The following is a 13,934-nucleotide window of genomic DNA, read 5'->3' on the forward strand; positions in this document are numbered from 1 at the left end:
AGCTCCCCCCCAAGAGCCCAGCCCTGGCAGAGATTCATAGAGCCAGCCACACAAGATTTAAGACGACAACACTGAGGATGAAGGAACACAGGGGAGGCCAAATGAGTTTCTCGGGCTCAGACCAGACCCATCCCACACCATGCTTTTCAACCAGTTGGTGCCATTTCTCAGGTGGTCACCTAACCAAGCGCCTGGGATGAAAGTTGGAGTGAGCGTCTCGGCGGGGTTCTGCCACCTGAGGCTCCTGTCCCTCATGAAGCCAGCAGCAGTCAATGGGCAGCAGGGATGCAGTGCGGACCTGTTGCAGTGGTATCCAGCACATTCCCCCCTATTCCTCCTCCCCATCACTCATCCTGCTACGGGTTATTCTTCTCCACTCACCACCTTAGTCCCCAGTTGCCATCCCAACCTTCCCCCCGAGGACCATGGAAAGGGAGGAGTTCCACCAGTCCTCCCAGCTTCCCCACTTGACTGGGTGTCTTGTTGGGTGGGGGCAGGGCGGGGACTAACCCCCCCCTCCCGAGTTAAAAACTCATTAATGTGCAAAGACCCGGGTCCTTTTGAATCTCGTTACAGGATGTTAGCATGCTAGAGGTCTCTTGACGTTCCCACAGCAACCACTGTGGGAGTTCCCAGATGCTAGGCAACCATCCCATGACCCCGGCTGGCCTTTCCCCTCCAACGACCACTGCCACAATGTAAGCGCACGCTATTGAATCCCAGGATGCTTTTCAACTGGGCCCCACCATTGAAATCAGGGATTTAACGCTAACACCATCACCGTGCTTGGGGGATGGGGAGGGGAAAGATCCCTCCCTCCCCTCCACTCTGTTCAGAAAGGGCCTGCGGAAGCCGGGCAGGAAGCTATTTCTAACGCTCCAGTCTGAGAAGGCTGGGGGCTGTTGTCTAGGGGCCTGATTTCAATCCCATTACCCCAGTGTAAATCCAGAGTGAAGCCACCGACGGCAATGGATTTACTATGCGTTTACCAGCAGGGCTAAACAAGATCAGAACCAAGCCCTCAGACGTCAACCCAGACTCCAAGGGCTGGATTTGGATCTTGGTTAGGCCTGTTAGGGTAACACAGATATTATCTCGCTCAAGACACGGGACAGCACGACAGGTACTGAAACTGGCATGAGATTGGACAGCAAGAGACACCAGAGAAAAATGACACTCAGACTGTCTCTAAAACCATCGGCACCTGGGCTGCAGCTGCAGACTATGTGCACATCCCCCCCGTGCATGCAAACTGGGCATGTGCAAACTGGGCATCACTGCACACACTGTCCCTCTGAGCATGGCATGTGCCCATTTTGCACAATCAAGTGTGCAATCTACACTCACGTGGCTAGTGGGTTCAGCTCAAGCACCACCCATGTATAAAAACATAAGAACATCCACAGTTCATTTAGACCATACACAAGTACAAGTACAGAAGGGCCGTGTTAATCCTCATGGGTCAGGGCATCAACCAGCCACTAACTGCCTGAGGTCAGGAAGAGAGGCTTTGCCTAGGGGTTGGTTATTCTGTAACTGTCCATGATGGGGTTTTCTTGTAACTTCCTCTGAAGCCACTCAAGTTGCCAGAGAAAAGGCACAAAACTAGGTTGACCCTGGGTCTGACCCTGCCTGGCAAAACCTAGGTTTGAAAGAAAACAAGACCGTGGAATAGTGGTTACAGCATGGGGCTGGGAAAGGGGCAGGGGAGGGGGGGAGAAATCAGTCACAGTTAAAGCTCCACAGGAGAAATCTTATGGCATGGAAGCCAAGCCATCTGTCTTGACCTGCACACACTGGGAAGGTGATGCTGTGGAATCAAGTTAGTTGAAGCCCAATGGGATGCCCAAGCTGGTGGGACACACTTATGATGTCTCACTGGGCTGTTTGTGGAAGACAGTCTGCACAGAGTGTGGTGCAAGGACTCTCGTGGGTCCGCAAATGGCTTTGGGCACCTTTTCAGGCCCCAAAAGGTGTGCTCATTGGGACAGGGGGTTCACCCCACCAAGCGAAGGCCCGTGCTGGAAATAACGGGACAGATGAGGTCTCTAGCAGGGCAAAGGATGGGAGCAGCCTCTTTTACATGAATGGCTGTTTCAGTTCTTTAGGGAGGCATTAAGGCTGAGGATCCTGTCCAGCTTGGGCAAGTCCAGTCTGCTGGCATCTTACCCTGTCACTGCAGTTTCAATTGGAACATCTCTTCTTCCCTTCCCCTCCTAAACCATAGCATATAGCACTTGAGGTACAACACGGTGATGTGGGCCAAGAGCTCTGGTGAGAACGGGGCCATCACCTCCTGGGTGGGATCCCTCTGTAGCCCTTTGGGATGCATCTGCAGTCTGCAAAGGGTTAAGAGAGTCCCAAGAACGACCCATTAGTTTCCTAGCACAAAACTCTAGCAGGTAGCTCTCAGGATCTCCCCCGGTCGGACCAACCCCTTTCCTGCACTTGAATTTGGCAACCCCTCCTGGGACCAAGTGCAGGCTGCAGGTCGTGCAGCCACCTCACTCCTTTCATCTCTGTTTAAACAAGCTCTTCTGCTCTGCCCGTTGCATGGAAACAGACACTCCGTCTTGTTCAAAAATGACGTGCGCTCTCTCTCCAGCGCTGTTTGTTTCAGTCTAAACTCCTGTCAGATGCCTGACTTCTGACTCTCTCTGTTTATCTCTCTCTCCTTCTGTCACCTCATTACTCCACAGCCCAGCTCACATTTCCCGGCCTTGTTTACTCTGAGCTCAGGAGATGGGCACTTGCTCAGTGCGGGAAGAGAACGCGCTATATACCGGTGGCAACCGGAATGAACGCAATGAAAAGCTCATGCCAGTGCCTGGTCCAAAATCCAGCCCCACAGGCAGCCCAATTCTGGGGCTTGAATCCGCTTCGGCGGAAGAGGAACTTCTGCACAAGATCCTCCCTGTGACCTCTCGCACCCCCCGTGATCAGTTGGAAAGCCACACACTCGCTGGAGAGACAAAGGGTTACAATTTCGTGGTGTGAGCATGGCACCAGAAGTCAGGAATTCCCCACTTCCAGTGCCAGTTCTGACTTCTCTTCCTGCCTTGGGCAAGTCATTTCACCTCTGTAAAATGGGACAACCCCTTCTCTCCCTCCCAGAGGTTTATTTAAGCCAGGCTTGCAAAACTAAGTGTTAATAAGGAAAGCACATTGTGTTAGATTGGAGACAATTTTGTGGGAACTCCCCAAGCATTTAAACCCTAGATGACTGTGTGTTCGCAACCCCCTTTTGGGGATGGCATCAATCCAATTATTTCCTCCCCATAGACCTCAATGGCCCATAAATGGTTTTTCAAAACTCTCCGTGGAATTTGCATAGTTAAAAAAGCCAAAACCAAGACATTTCAGGAACTGCAGCACAAACAGGGACATGGGAGCCAGCAGACAGGAACAGCCCAGTGGTCCAGTATCCTGCTTTCGACAGGGGTAAATGCCAGATGCATCTGAGGAAAATAGAAAACCTTCATAAAGCACCTAATTGTGCAAAACTCTCTATATGGGGACATTTACTCCTGACCCCAGCTGGTACTCAGCTTGTTCCCTGAAGCACAAAGATTGATGGGCCTTAGGAACGTCTATTCAAGCTACTGTCACTGCAGATGTCATTCAAGCTTGGAAGCTCACCAAGTAAAACCTTGTGCCAGAGAGTTCCACATGCAGTGTCAAAATATCATCATCATCCCATACACCCTTGTTCCTGGATTATATGATAAGGAGGGCAGAGCGGGGGGAATAGCTTGTGACTCCAAGCACATCTCCTATTGCCTTATCGCTCCCGACCAGCGACCCAGATGGGTGGTAGTGCCCACAGGGCTGGGGCAGCTGGGATACAAACACCATTGGAATGTCAGGATGAAGAGAATTTGCTAAGGCCAAGAAACCACAGCATCAGGGACAGGATTTAGGCTGATGAGGGCTAACGGGATGGGTAGATTCTCCGCGTCAGCCCACCAGCCAGTTCTAAAGGAGCACTTTGTAATGCATTCAGTGATTCAGCGACCAGACAACCACAACGGCTGGAAAAGATTCGAAGAGAATTTTAAAATCCACATCTCCAAATCGCCTCTCCACTACAGGGGGTTGCGCTTCCCACCGCTGTGTCTGACGAACATCTGAATTACCCTCCATTAGCACAGCTTCACTACGGAGTGTCTTGATCATGGCACTCTCGATCTGGGGATCAAGACCACCCTACCCAGCCCACGTTGCTAGGCAGAAGGGGTGCCTGAGATGGGAAAGGGGGCCCAGGTATGGAAAAGGTTAAGAATCACTCATCTAGATACACTGACCGTGTCAGAGACCATGCCTAGTCTCATGGATCGCAGGTTCTGTTCCCAGCTCTGGAAGGGGAATGCCTAATGCTGAGAGCAAGAATTGGCTACCAGGACTGCTGGCTTCAATTCCCCAACTCTGAGAGGCAAGGGCAGGCTAGTGACTAGAGAACAGGATTGGGGCTTCTTGCCACTGACTCATCACACAACTTTGGTCCAGTCATTTGCTCTCTCTCCCCTACCCCATACATGAAACTGGGATACCACCAGCACTTCCCTGCCTCCAGGAGTGCGGTGCTGCAACCCTTGCATTCACTAACCTTTCTGACACGCCTTATAAGCCTCTGGTGCTAACACACGGCTCTCTCTGCCTGACCCCCAGCAGCCTGCATGCAGCATCCGGGGATGTGACCCGGTGCCTGCGAGGGGGCGAGTGAGCAGGGGGTGGCAGCAGACAGAAGGAGTTATAGGAATGCCAGGCACTAATGGGAATCAACTGCCTTTACCCATTCGCCAGCGGCCTGTGCCAAGAGCCACCGGGGCCCTGGTAGAGTCACTTGTGCTTTCCAAGCACACAGACTGCCATCTCCTTTACCTTGTCCCGGCTACAAATGAACAAGCGTCTCCTATTTACCATGGCTAGGCGAGTCTGAAGCACACGCTGCCACTAAGTGAATTTCAGTGCCCTCTGCACAGGGCACTGAGAAGGCAACTGCACCCCCCCCTTCCCTGTTGGGGAGGGGAGAGGACGAGCAGCATCTCATTCGGCGGGGTGATTCGGAGAAGCATTACATGCATGATTACCCTTCAGATCAGGGGAACAGTGGCTTAACTGCGTGAGAAACGGCTGTTATTCAGGTAATGGATTTACAGCGCTCGCTACTAAAGTATCAGACACAGCAATTTTTTACAGCTTTCACACTGGAATTTATGGCTCAGGGAGGCGATCTCCACACGAGGCTGGGATCATTGCCTTATTTAGTATCTGAGGAGGAAAATTTATGTTTTCTCCGAAGTTTGTTTTGAAAAGGTAACCTGCAGGCATGCATGCACCCCCCCACCCCCAGTCTAAACTACACATGCGCCCCCCCCCGCCCCTAGCTGCACTCAAGCACAGTGAGCGAGAGTTGTGTGGGCACGCACACACACACTCAAACTACACACGCATAGCTGCACGTGTGCACACATACTTGGTGGGCATGTGCGTAGCTCAGGGTGCATGTATTTCCCAAGTTACATGTGTGTGCATACATGCAGAGATTAAGCTATATGTGCACCAATGCACCCCTGCATCCAGAATTCGGCATGTGCAAAAAGGCCTATGTGCATGAGCAGAGATGCACACAGAAATACACACAGACATACGCACACATGAGCTGACTGGCACACTGAGCTCAAGACTTGCACACAAATGCATTTGCAGGAAGACATCTGTACAAAGGCAGGCGTGCTCAGACACAGATTCACACAGGCATGTCTACGCACACTCACCAGCACACCCCTCCTTACAGGGCTGTGAGCCCCAAAGCATGGAAGAGAAGGAGCAGACGTCAGTAATCTCCAAGAGTAAAGAGGAAGAGCCCATGGAACCGAGAACGAAGCAACTACCTACTTTATGCCCAGGGGGTTTTTACAGTCTTTTTGTACTCACAGCCCTTTCCCTCCCCTGACGTCCCAACACCATGCATTCAGCTTTTGACACTGTCTTACATTCATTCCATATGAAAGGATCCCAGAGCCACACGGTCTGTGGCAAGACAGGGATCACTCTGCCAGCACTGAAACGCAGCCATCTCTGTTGCAGAGCACAACACCCATTCCAACAGCGCACTGGAACACTAAAGAACCATCTGAAGTGCAGATTGACATCTCCAGCTGAAATTACAGGAGAACTGAGGGAGGCAGGGTGCAACTGGCCATTGCTGGAATGTGGCCTGAGCATCAGAGCTAACATCCCAAAACTAAGGTGACGAGTGTGCCAAGTGGATCTTCAAGGACCTTGCCTTCTGGCCCTTAGTCTGAACTCCCCATTGATGAGTTGGCATCTCCAGCAACGCTGGCGCCCTTGGAGGCTCATGCTCTTGGCTGAAAGTGAGTGACAAGATTGGCCCAGAGCAAGGCACGCACATTGAGGTGAGGTGGGGTTTGCTGGATGGCAGAAGCTCACTGAAGTACTGAGAGCAGCAGCCCTGCCCCACCTGCCTCCTCTTTCGTGGGGTGCCAAGGTCAGGCAGAGCAGATGCAACTATTGTGTTCTCCCATATACACTGCAGACAGTACTTAAGAGGGACCGGACTGAGTGCACCCTCATATGAAAGACCGTACTCAAAGAATAGTTACCAGTGGTTCACTCTCCAACTGGGAGGAAACAAGTGGGGTCCCACAGGGTCAGTCCTGGGCCCGGTACTATTAAATATTTTCATTAATGACTTGAATAATGGAACGGGGAGCATGTTACAAAATCTGCTGATGCTACCAAGCTAGGAGGGGTTGCAAGCACTTTGGAGGAGAGGATCAGAATTCAAAACAACCTTGACAAATTGGAGAACTTGTCTGAAAATTAACAAGATGAAGTTTATCAAAAGCCAAGTGCAAAGTACTTCACTTAGGGGGAAAAAATCAAATGCACGACTATACAATGGGGAGTAACTGACTCGTGGTAGTTCTTGTGAAAAGGATCTGGGGCTGAGAGTGAATCCTAACTGAAATGAGTCAACAATGTGATGCAGTAGCAAAACAGACTAATATCATTCTGGGGTCTATTAAGAGGAGTGGCGAATATAAGACATGAGAGGTAATTGACCTGCTCTACTCTGCAATGGTGAGACCTCAGCTGGAGTCCTGTGTCCAATTCTGGGTGCCAAAATTTAGGAAAGATGTGGACAAACTGGAGACTCAAGAGGAGAACAACAAAGAGGTGAAAAGGTTTAGAAACCCTGGCCTCTGAGGAAAGGTTAAAGAAAACTGGGCATATTTAGTCTTGAGAAAAAACAACTGAGTGGGAACCCGATAACAGTCTTCAGAGTATATTAAGGGCTGTTACAAAGAGGACTGATCAATTGCTATCTATGTCCATTGAAGGGTCAGGCAAGCAGTATTTGGCTTAATCTGCAGTAAGGGAGATGAAGTTGAATGTTTTCCTAATATTTAACCTGTAAGGCTAGCTAAGCTCTGGAATAAGCTTCCAAGGGAGGTCGTGGACTTCCCATCGTCGGAAGTTTTTAAGAACAGGTTGGACAAACAGGTCGTGCTTCAGCACAGGGGATTGGACTTGATGACCGCTCAAGGTCCCTTCCAGCCCTATATTTCTATAATTCTATGATTTCCAGTGCAGGTCTCCAGATGTCCCAAAAGCTCAAAGACTGGGGGATGCAAAAAAAAACCCAGAACATAAGGAAGACAGAGTAAGGGAGAGAGAAAGGGAGGAGAAGAAAGAGGCTCTTTCCTACCTGCTGCTGCTGAAAATGCAGGAGTTCCACCGGGCTCATTTCCCCATTGGTTTCCCCGCCGCCTCCTTCCCTTCCTCCTCCTCCACCGCCACCGCCTCCTCCTCCGTCTGTCTGGTTGGTGAGGCTGCTGACCCCGTTCTGGCTGGAGGGAGTGGAGCGTATTGTCTCCGAGGCCGATTCAACCATCATGACTTGCTCGAAGGACCTGAGTGAGTAATGAGAAGCAGCAGCGTCCCTGAGCAGAGCGTTATTGGAGGTGTTGGATGGCACTACCCCTAGGCTATGAGAGCCCATGGGGAGAGCAGCCCCCTGGTGCATGTTGTCTGTACTTGCTACCCTGTCCTCACCAGGGCAGGGTTCCCTCTTCCCTCCTTGCATCTGCCCCCAGTATCGGCACATGAGGCAGCTGGTTAGCAGGAGCTGTAGGACCATTTCCCTTGAGCAATGAGCTCAAGCAAGGCGGGGCCACGTATCATTTCCTCCTCCAACACTCAACCATCCTGCCTGCCAAGATCCACCTGGGACATCATCTCACCATGACCCACCTCACCTCCAGCTGCTCATGTCTTCCACACCCTGCCAAGGCTCTCCTCACCCCAGCTCCACCTCCACTCCCACCCCTGACTTGGAGGAGTGCCCTTCCTTTCCTCCTCTAAACCCTCCCTAAAGCCTACTCCCCGCCCCTCCCCCCAATGAATCCTCTCTCCAGATGCCTGGCTGGTGGGTTGTGCTCACATGCTCAGGATCTAACAGATCACCAGATCTGGGACTGGGAAGGTCAGACTCGTAGGGACATTGGGGCATTTTTGCTTTCTTCTGCGGTGCAGGGAGTGACTTGCCTGCTGGCATCACCTAATCATTCCCTTCCATTGCAGGGGCCTGGGGCATTGGTAGCACCCTGGCCTCTCCTGTGCTCGGCCAGTGGCATGAAGTCCAGGTGCCTGAGGACTGAAATGTGTTAGTCTAACTAGAGTCTTTGGGGTTAATAGGGGCTATGTGGGTGAAATCTGATGGCCCATGATGCACAGCAACTCAGAGGAGGTAATCTGGTGGCCTCGCTGGTCTTCAGCACTATGAAATTATGAATCCTTCCTACCCCTGCCTCTCCCGTAGCTGACCCATTGTCTTGTGCTTTCTCTCATCTGCATTAAGACTTAAACTCTGTGAGTTCTGTACTCTAACCTGCAAGCCTGTGTACACACAAAGATGCACTGCTCAATTATAGCTGTGATTTTAAACTGATTGAATTAAGCTGGTCCAAGAGGCCATGTGCACGACCCTCTTCTGTTGATTTCAGAGCAGTTTATTTCACTTAAGTTCTAGTGGAGCAGAAATCAGTTTAATCTAAACCAAAATAAAGCCATCCTTAAATTGAAATCCAAGTGGCTACAGAGGGGTCTGTGGGTAGATTTGCACACAGGCAGCTCCAACCATTTGTGAACGATCTAGTACATTTCCAGCACCATGAGCAGACTCTCTGTGTAGTTATTGCAGTACAAACAGCAAGGCTGGTCAAAACAGAGAATTTCTGTCTGGCGGGAAATTCCAAGATTTTGATATTAAATATTTTTCGTCCTGAACTGGGACAAAAAGTAGAAATCTTAGAATTTTTTGCAAAAAAACAAAATAGTCCAAAGAATTTTGTTTTTCATAAGGTCAAAAGATTGCATTTTCACTTGATCATTTCAAATATCACATAAAAGAGATGAAGCAGGATATTTTCCTGTTGAAAATGTTGACAAAAATCGATATAGTCCAGCAAAATGTTTCAATTCTCTCAAATGAGAGATTTTCAATGGCAAAAAAATGTCGCCTTGGAAATATTTTCAACCAGCTCTACTAACCAGAGAGATGCCACCAAGTGCAGACACAAAGCAGAGCGTGTTAAGAACAAACCACGCACAACCGAGCGCCAAGCCAACATGGGATGCCGGATTCAAATCTGAGGAGCAGCAGTTCTTCAAAGAGATGCATCAGCCACCAGAAGGTGACCCTCCCCTCAGACTTCTCATCACCCCTCACCCTTCAATATCACACATGCAGCAGTGGGTTTTTGGTGTTTGTCTTTAAGCCTTAACTCCTGGAGTCAGTTTATTACAGGAGAATCCGTTTTTGGGTTTTTTTGTTTTTGTTTTTTTAAGTAAAATTTCTAACCGTCACAGCTGTTGAAAAAAAGCTCAAGAATATGACCCAAGTGCACCCTAAAGGCTCAAAAACTTTCAAGGCAAATAGAGAGAACCCCAAACGTATTCACTTTTTTATGATTTAATGATTTTTGGGTCCCGCTGCATGATTTTGCAGGCTAGGGGGCTGCAGGGCTGACTCGCTATCCACCTCATCAGACTGGCTCCAGCATCACCACCTCCCAAACAGCTTCCCTTTCCCACAGCCCTGGCCCTTCCCATCTGCCCCCTCCCCTAACAATTCATGGGTAAATGCTCAGGGATGGGAAAGGGAGTCAAAATGGTTTCTTTCTTAGGGGCTGTTACGTAGGGAGAACCTACCCATGAATCTTTCACTCCACAGGGGTAGGGAAGCTGGCGTGTGTCATCCTGGAGTGGCTGCAGAACAGGTCTATGAGAAATGTCCATAGTAGGTGGAGCCGCGCATCTCCTCTAATGGAAACCCAGCCCCTTCACATGCCTTCCTGACACCCAGCAAAATGCTAAGGGTTTGGAGAAACTAAAAATATCCCAGTCCATAATTTCCTCAGTTCCAGCAATGGGTTTTAATCACCACCATAGGAGGTGCAACTCCGCCCCCCCCCCCCCCCCCCCCCGTTTTGTTTCACTGCCAAGGGAAGCAAACCACAAGCACCACGGCAAAGGGTAGGTGGTTGAGGACTCCAGCCTAACCCCAATGAGATGAGACACATCAGAACCGGCTCATGGAAGGGTCTCAAAAGATAATGGTCAACAGGGAACTGTCACCGAACAAGTAAATTTCTGAGAGGGTCCCGCAAGGATCAGCTCTTGGCCTGACATCATTTAAAACGTTTTTAGTAATGAGCTGGAAGAAAAACAAAATCATCACAGATAAAGTTTGCAGTTGACACAAAAATTGGAGGAATGGTAAATAATGAAGATGACAGGTCAATGATGCAGAACGATCGGGAGCACTTGGTAAGCTGGGCTCACGCAAACAATACATGTTAAATATGGCTAAATGCAAATGTAGACATCTAGGAACAAAGCATGCCAGCCATCCTTACACAATACGGGACTCTACCCTGGGAAACAGTGACTCTGGAAAAGATTTGAGGATGGGTGGATAATCAGCTAGACATGAGCTCCCAGGGTGATGCTGTGGCCAAAACAACTAATGCGATCCTGGAATGCATAAAACGAGTAGAGAGGGGTTGTTTTACCTCTCTGTTTGGCACTGGTGTGACTACTGCTGGAACACTGTGCCCAGTTCTGGTACCCACAATTCAAGAAGGATGTTGATACACTGGAGAGGGTTCAGAAAAGAGCCAGGAGAAAGATTAAGGGATTAGAAAGCATGCCTTATACTGACAGATGAAGCTCCTCAAGTCCATTTAGCTTAACAAAGAGAAGGTTAAGCGATGACCTGATTGTTCCCCAAGTAGGTACTTCCGGACTACGAATATATAATAATGGGCTCTTCACTCCAGCAGAAAAAGGTCTAAGATGGACTGGAAGCTGAAGCTAGATGAAATTCAGAGGGGAAATAAGGTGCAACTTTTTAACTGAGAACAATTAACCATCAGAACAATTTACCAAAGGTCATGATGGAGTCTGCATCACTGACCATTTCTAAATCAAGACGGGAGGTTTTTCTAAAAGATCTGCTCTAGGAATTATTGTGGGGTGGGTCTCTGTAGAGGTCAGAGGAGATGATCACAATGGTCCCTTCTAGCCTTGCAATCTATGAACTTGGCCCTTGAATCTGGACAGAGCCCAACAGCAAGAGCAGAGGGAAAAGTGTTTAACAGCTCTGCAGGTTTGTTATTGGCAGAGCTTTGCGCTCTGAAGAACGCCTTGCTCATCCAGTTTCAGTACCTGTCTCTTCCAGGGTACGGTTTGCTTGTGCAGTGCGACCTCCCACCCGGCTCCAAGGTGGCCTGCACTCTCCAGCAGTCATGGGACTTTCTGGGGGAAGGGAAAAGGTTATATGACCTCTGCTCCTTCCGGCATCCACTAGGTCTCCTAGAAGGCTGTGCTCAATCATCCACAATGCACCATGCTTTGGAGCAGTGCTGGGATGAGTACCCAGAAGACAATGCTGCCTACACAATGGTGGGCAGTACTAAATACCCGTGAGAGTACAGCATGTGAATACTCCAACTCACATTAAGCATAATTAAGGTAACAAGTATTGGCACGTCACCAGAGAAGGAGTGTGTGTGAGGATTTAGGAGCAGAGCTGGGTCTGAACAACCCCCACCCTTGAACCTGAACACATCAAAGTTTAGGACAGAACTTAACAGCCTGCCCTTGGCCCGCCTGAATTATAGGGAAGTTCAGATCCGGATCTGAACGATGGAGCCTGGATTCATTTGTGCTTGGGAGCTCTCGCCAGGAAGAGAAGAAAGATCAACAAACATTCCTTGTGAGATTTCCCGTGCTTCTTGTTTGCAGTCAGCATCATCACCACTGGGACAGAATTTGAATTGCATTAGACAGACAGAATTCACTAGTAGATGAATTACAAACTTTTCATTTTCTCTTCTACACCTTGGCAATGAGTGAGCTGTTGTGACAGAGCTTTCCATCCCAGAAGACTTTATTTTGTCTAGCTAGAGGCTTCTCTATGGCCTTCACTATTATAGCATCTGAACACCCTGCAATCATTAAGGGATTTTATCTTCACAGCACCCCTGGGAAGCAAAGGAAGATTATCCCTATTTCACTGATGGGGAAACTGAGGCACAGAGGGATTAGGGGCCAGATGCTCTAAGAGCTCAGTTCCCATTTAGGACACCAAAATAAGTGGCCAGATTTTCAGAACAACCCAGTACACCGCATGCAGAGCTCTATTGAGAATCTGCCCCAAAGGGCCAAAACAGGAGCCACTGGATGCTAAGTGCTTCACGATCTTGTCTTCATTTAAAAGGGCTTAAAAGAGAGCCAAGCTCTTTAAAAACTAGGTGCATATAACTTGCCCAAGTTCACAGCAAGTCTGTGCCAGAGATGGGAATTGAACTCAAGAGTTCCTGAGTCCCAGTCCAATGCCTTAACCAGGAGTCCATGCTTCCTCTCTATTGCTTACATTTACACAGAGAGGGAAGGTGGGAGTTCCGAAAAGTTACATGCACTGGCTTCAAAGAGATCAGATTAATAATCTTTATGCAATTGGGCTTTACCAGTGAGTGACTTGTTAGCTGTAACGGAGGGTTCTCTCTCAAAACCATGGGATGTGTGTTAGAGGGCGTTTGTGTGAAACTGCCTCCCTTTGTAGATGTGTCTGATGAAATAGCCAGATGTCCTCAAGTGAAAAAAATATATCCCTAACAGGCTGGCTGCATGCATTAAATCTGGACCGACGTATATAAGAATGGCCATACTGGGTCAGACCAATTGTCCATCTAGCCCAGTATTCTGTTTTCTGACAATGGCCAATACCAGGTACCCCAGAGGGAATGAACAGAACAGATAATCATCAATGAACTATCCCCTGTTGCCCATTCCCAGCTTCTGGCAAACAGAGGCTGGAGACACCATCCTGGCTAATTGCTATTGATGGACCTTTATCCTCCATGAATTCATCTAGTTTTTTTGTTTTGTTTTTTTTAAAAAAAAAACCTAGTTATAGTCTTGGCTTCCACAGTGTCCTCTGGCAAAGAGTTCCACAGGTTGACTGTGCGTTGTATGATGAAATACTTCCTTCTGCTTGTATTATGCCTGCTATCTATTGAATTTCATTTGTCTCATTACAGATCATGGTGAAACTACAACGGAACTTTCTATTCCATATGTACGTGGGGGCAGCAGTATAATCAAATCAGGGAACAGGCTGCCAGGACTCCTGGGTTCCACTCCTGATCCTGACTTAGGCAAGTCACTTCCCCTCTTTGTGTCTCAGTTTTACCTTCTGTAAAATTGGGATGACACTTATCATGCTCTGTCACATGCTTTGAGAACTGCGGATGAAAGGCTCCTGTGTAAGAACACGGTATTTGTAATGATCTGAGGACAGGTTTAAAGAGTGGCTGGACACGGAGCTGAAATGGGAATTC

At 48.9% G+C, this 13,934-nt stretch overlaps 1 protein-coding gene across 5 annotated transcripts in view; it reads right to left on the reverse strand.

Moving 5' to 3' along the window:
- The window catches only part of FOXP4 (forkhead box P4), a 133,326-nt gene that overhangs the window by 81,321 nt on the left and 38,071 nt on the right, over window positions 1-13,934 (reverse strand). For 4 of the 5 annotated variants that reach the window (XM_032768353.2, XM_032768347.2, XM_032768338.2 and 1 more), the window contains exon 2: window positions 7,736-7,940. The exons of the other annotated variant lie outside the window; for it this stretch is intronic. In XM_032768353.2, the coding sequence (XP_032624244.1) occupies window positions 7,736-7,924 (189 nt within the window). In that variant the 5' untranslated portion in view covers window positions 7,925-7,940. The remainder of the gene's footprint in view (window positions 1-7,735; window positions 7,941-13,934) is intronic. 5 annotated transcript variants of the gene reach the window in all.

Source organism: Chelonoidis abingdonii, chromosome 4 (genome assembly GCF_003597395.2).
Source record: "Chelonoidis abingdonii isolate Lonesome George chromosome 4, CheloAbing_2.0, whole genome shotgun sequence".
NCBI classification, from domain to species: Eukaryota; Metazoa; Chordata; order Testudines; family Testudinidae; genus Chelonoidis; species Chelonoidis abingdonii.